The sequence below is a fragment of the Chrysemys picta genome, unplaced genomic scaffold (genome assembly GCF_011386835.1).
Source record: "Chrysemys picta bellii isolate R12L10 unplaced genomic scaffold, ASM1138683v2 scaf3406, whole genome shotgun sequence".
NCBI classification, from domain to species: Eukaryota; Metazoa; Chordata; order Testudines; family Emydidae; genus Chrysemys; species Chrysemys picta.
In genome coordinates, this window is record NW_027056108.1 from 1 (window position 1) to 4,246 (window position 4,246).

The 4,246-nt window shown below is 56.1% G+C and overlaps 1 protein-coding gene across 1 annotated transcript; it reads left to right on the forward strand.

Annotated features, from left to right (window-relative positions):
* Nucleotides 1-882: 882 nt before the first annotated feature.
* Nucleotides 883-3,987, forward strand: LOC135972166 (zinc finger protein 311-like; the record flags this gene model as incomplete). Its single annotated transcript, XM_065580437.1, has 5 exons — nucleotides 883-1,322; nucleotides 2,093-2,180; nucleotides 2,676-2,802; nucleotides 3,426-3,539; nucleotides 3,805-3,987. Coding segments are annotated over exons 2-5 (481 nt in total), but the record flags the coding sequence as incomplete, so codon positions are not given.
* Nucleotides 3,988-4,246: the final 259 nt, after the last annotated feature.

Genomic DNA, 4,246 nt, shown 5'->3' on the forward strand with positions numbered 1-4,246 from the left:
GAAAGGGGTAAACAAAGAAATTTATAATTCACCTGAAGGATGCTTTGGAGCTCACACACACCAGGAAGTTGCCTGACCCCATGACTGTTGGCCCCTTACTGAAACTTAGTGCACAGGGGAGGGGTTGGTTGGCTTCTCCCAGTACCAAAAGACAGGAAGATCCAATGAGAAAAGAAAACCCTGAGGCAGGCAGGCCAATGAGGGAGTCAGGTGCCCGTTCTCTGTGTGAGCTGGAGCTGCCTGCCAAAGAAGGGCAGAGCTAAGGGGAGAGGAGCAGCCAGAGCTGGGTTGGAGGCAGAGGAGTAGAAGCACTGATGCAGAGGGGAGTTGGGTCTGGAGCAGTCTGGAGCTGGGTGTGGTGAACAGCTGGGGAGAGCGAGGGAGGGACCCTGGGCAGCGTGGGATGACATCATGTTTTCCTTTCCCCTTTCCCATTTTTTCCTTAATTTTTTTTTATTACTTGCTGTTTAATAAATCGTATTTGTTCTGAACTTTACGCAATGCTGAATAGCGGCATCGGGGATGTGTCCGGAGTGAAAAGAGCACCCCAGAGTGCGGATACGACATCCTAGCCTCTGTCCTGAGTGATCGCAACAAAATTTGGGCTGCAGACCCCGCAGGAATCTTGGGGCCAGCCTTGTCGGGGTTTCAGACACCAGAGTAGAAGGGGAGTCCTTGAAGTCAGGCAGGTCTCAAGGTATGGGAGTGGGAGCGAGGACTCAGCTCCTTTTGCTATTCGATTCTATCAGGGTGGTGTATAAGCCAGAAGAGTTCCCCACAATACTAAGACCGTTTCCCCTGCTTACCTCTGCATATTTATTGGTTTCTCGTAAAGTTAGTTAGGATTATAGGGAAAGTGTCAGAGCGGCCACCAGTGAGAGTTGCTGGCCACACTCTGAGGCCACCAAATTTGGTCGTGAGAATCCCTGGGCTAGATGCTCACGATGGGCCCTTCTGACCATAGAGCCTGTGAGTGGAACAGGAGCTGGACACAGAGATGCTGCAGAGCGATGGGTTGATCGCTAGGACCCAGGAGCAGCTGGGAGGCGGCTCTGGGGGGAGCGATCGCTGGGCTCAGGCCCGGCAGCAGGAAGTGACTCGCAGCCGCTGCGGTGACTCTGGCTCCAGGCTCCTGGCGAGATCCCCGAGCCCCGGCGGCTGGTGCTGGGAGCCCGGAGCCCGGGCTGCAGCCGGGAGAGGGGAATCTCCAGCAGGGCCCTTCCCGCTGCTCCCCAGGAGCCTCTCCCAGGGCAGAGCCCCCAGCCCGGCCAGGCCCCTTCCCGGCCCGGCCCCTGCCCCAGGGAGCCCCGCTCGGAGGGAAGGTGAGAGAAACTCGCCCCCAGAACACCCGAGCTGCAGGGGGAGGAGGATAAAGAGGGGCAGGGGGTGAGGGCAGGTGGGGGGAGCGGGGGTGGTGGCAGGAGGCGGGTGCTGGGGATGCGGGGGCCGGCTGGGATGGGGGCGGGGGTGCACTGAAGGGACGATGGGGCGATGGAGAGGGATCGGGTTGATTGTGCGGCTGAGGGGAGCGAGGCTGGAATGGGGGAAGTTGTCAGTGGGGGGCACTGCGAGGGAAGGGGTGTGTGGGGAGACTGGGGGGGGGGACAGAGGCAAAATCCCATCCCCCCACACCCACACCCTGCTCCCAGTGTGTTACTGTCAGACACACCCGTGCTGGTGGGGTTTGTGTCTCATGAGTTTTGGGCTCGCCCAGGGCCCTGGTCTGATTTCTGGGCAGGATTCACATCTCAGCCACCCCGGAGTCACTGCTGCTTTGGGCAGGCAGGGAGTGTGGATGGGCCAATGGGATCAGCCTCTGCCTGCCTGTCCCTGGGGGCTGCTGGGGGAGTCCAGGGCAGCTCATTCTTTAGGTGATGCCATCAGAGGGCTCCTGCTGCTCCTAAGGGAGAGGAGTTTACACGGAAGTGTGTGAAAATCCCCCAAAGTGGCCCCTTTAGTTCTGCTTTTTTTCTAGCATTTGGCTCAGAGATACTGTTACTGGGAGGGTCTGAAGAGTAGGGAGGGAATCACGGTGTTACATGGACTGAAGCCCCTTGTGTAACCTCCCCCATCGCCCCTCTTGCCCTGACAGGCTGAGGAATCACGTCCACGTTTTGCTCCAGATGGGCGCATCTTCCAGGAGACAGGGAAGGGAAATGTCTGTGATGGAGCCAGCTCAGGTAGGGGATTATCAGGGAGCTCCTGGGCAGGGGCAGGGAGGAGACAGGGTGTGATAAACCTGCTGATTTTCTGAGTGGGCCCATTGGTGATGGGGGAGGGGAGACGGGACATTCCCCCATTTCTCAAACAGGATATAACACCATTGCACAGGGCTGGGAGTGAGACCCCACTAGCCACAGGCTGCTGTGAAATATGAAGGGAAGCTGTTGGGATTCCTGTCCCTGGCTCAGAGCTCTGCTTCCCGTATCAGCCTGTGTCTCGCAGGTATGTGGGAAATGAGGAGACCCTGCCCTGCTCCGTGTGCTGGGGGGAGACAAGTAGCTCTCACCTTCTCCCCATCCCCTGAAGCCTCCTGGCTGCTCTGAGCAGGGTGGGGGTGGGATTCTGCTACTCTGTCGCTCCCAGAGCTTCCATATCTTTATCTGTCCTCACAGATAACTAGTGGGATTGTGGCTGGAGCATCAGGTAATGAGTGGGGGCTTTTGGTGTTCCAGATGCCGGTGACGTTCGAGGAGGTGGCTGTGTATTTCACCCAGGGGCAGGGGGCTCTCCTGTACCCTGCTCAGAGAGCTCTCTACAGGGACGTCATGCAGGAGAACTACGAGACGGTGACCTCACTGGGTAAGGGATTCTTGTCCCCTCGGTTATTCGAAGTCGTGGGGTCTGCATGTCTAACTCTGTTCAGGCTCTTCCCTGGTCAGTTAGCTCAGAGGCGAATGGGTTCCATAATGCACAGCTGCCGTGTGAGAGAGACTTGCATCTCTGTGCCCTCTCCAGTGGGACATGGGTGTCAAAACACAATGGACAAGCTAAACCATCCCCACCCTCCAGCTTTCAAAGGGGCATAAATCCATCATTGTCCTGTCTGTGTTGTTTCACAGCTGCACAAACAATCCCTGTTCACCTCCCTCCTTGGGAATAGCTCCAGCCATGAGGAGGGCTCTGGGCTCTGCAGGTTTAGAAAGAGGCAGGGGTTTAAGTCCAGAGCTGTGTGTGAGTCAGCAAGGCCCCCAGAGTGCACAGATCTTGGGAAAGCCTAGTGAGAGTGTAGTAATAATTCAACTCACCTCCCCAGATAACTTCCTCTGCGCAAGGGACTCAGTGACCATTTTCCCATCCTCTTGGCTTCCACGTTCCTCCAGCAGAGCGCAGGGACAGGTTCCACTCACGGAATGTCCTTTCTGACAAATACTCCACCAGTGCTCCATGCACCCTAATCTGGTCTGATTTCACCCTCTGCACAGGATTCCCCCTTCCCAAACCTGAGCTGATCGCCCGGCTGGAACGAGGGGAAGAGCCGTGGGTGTCCGATCTCCAAGTCTGCGAGGAAAGAAGGCTTCTGAGAAGCACCCGTACAGGTGAGGACTGACACAGAAACCATCTAGGGAATGAAGGAAAAAGGTTAGGATCCCAAAATATGGTGTGAGTAAGCGCCCTCAGTTCTTCCTCATCTCAGTCAGGACAGGGCTTCACTCATCAGATATAGCTCACACCATTCCACCCAGCCTCTTCTCTGCAAAGCTTTCCTTCTCTGTGAGTGTTTGGGTGGGATGTGGAGGCGGAGTCCCGTTGCTCAGTCTTTGTGTTGGGTTTTCCCTTTGTGCTATTCCTCTTTCTCCCCAGCACGACTCCTGTCTGGATTGTGTCTCTCCCAGCAGGTGCTGAGCGAGGGAGTGAGAATGAGGCGGGGAATCATCATGAGGAAGTTCCTGGGGAACTGGAACCGCAGGGGACCTTCTTGGGAAGAGCTGAAGGGAATTTTTCCCAGTGCTTGGAGCAGGCAGAAGCCTTGGGAAGTTGGCACAGGTCAGAGAGGCTTCTGGGACACCTCCCAGGGAAGAAAGTGGATGAATCTGTTAACGGTGGGGGAGGAGAGGAGGATCCCACAGCGCCGCAGACAAATCCCAAGAAAGAGACACCCTGGCACTACCTTCAGTCTCTCGAGTGCGGGAAATGTTTCATATCAAAGACACAAATAATTAGACATCAGTTAAGCCACACAGGGGAGAGACCCCACAACTGCTTGGACTGTGGAAAAAGTTTCATAAGAAAGTCAAACCTTGTT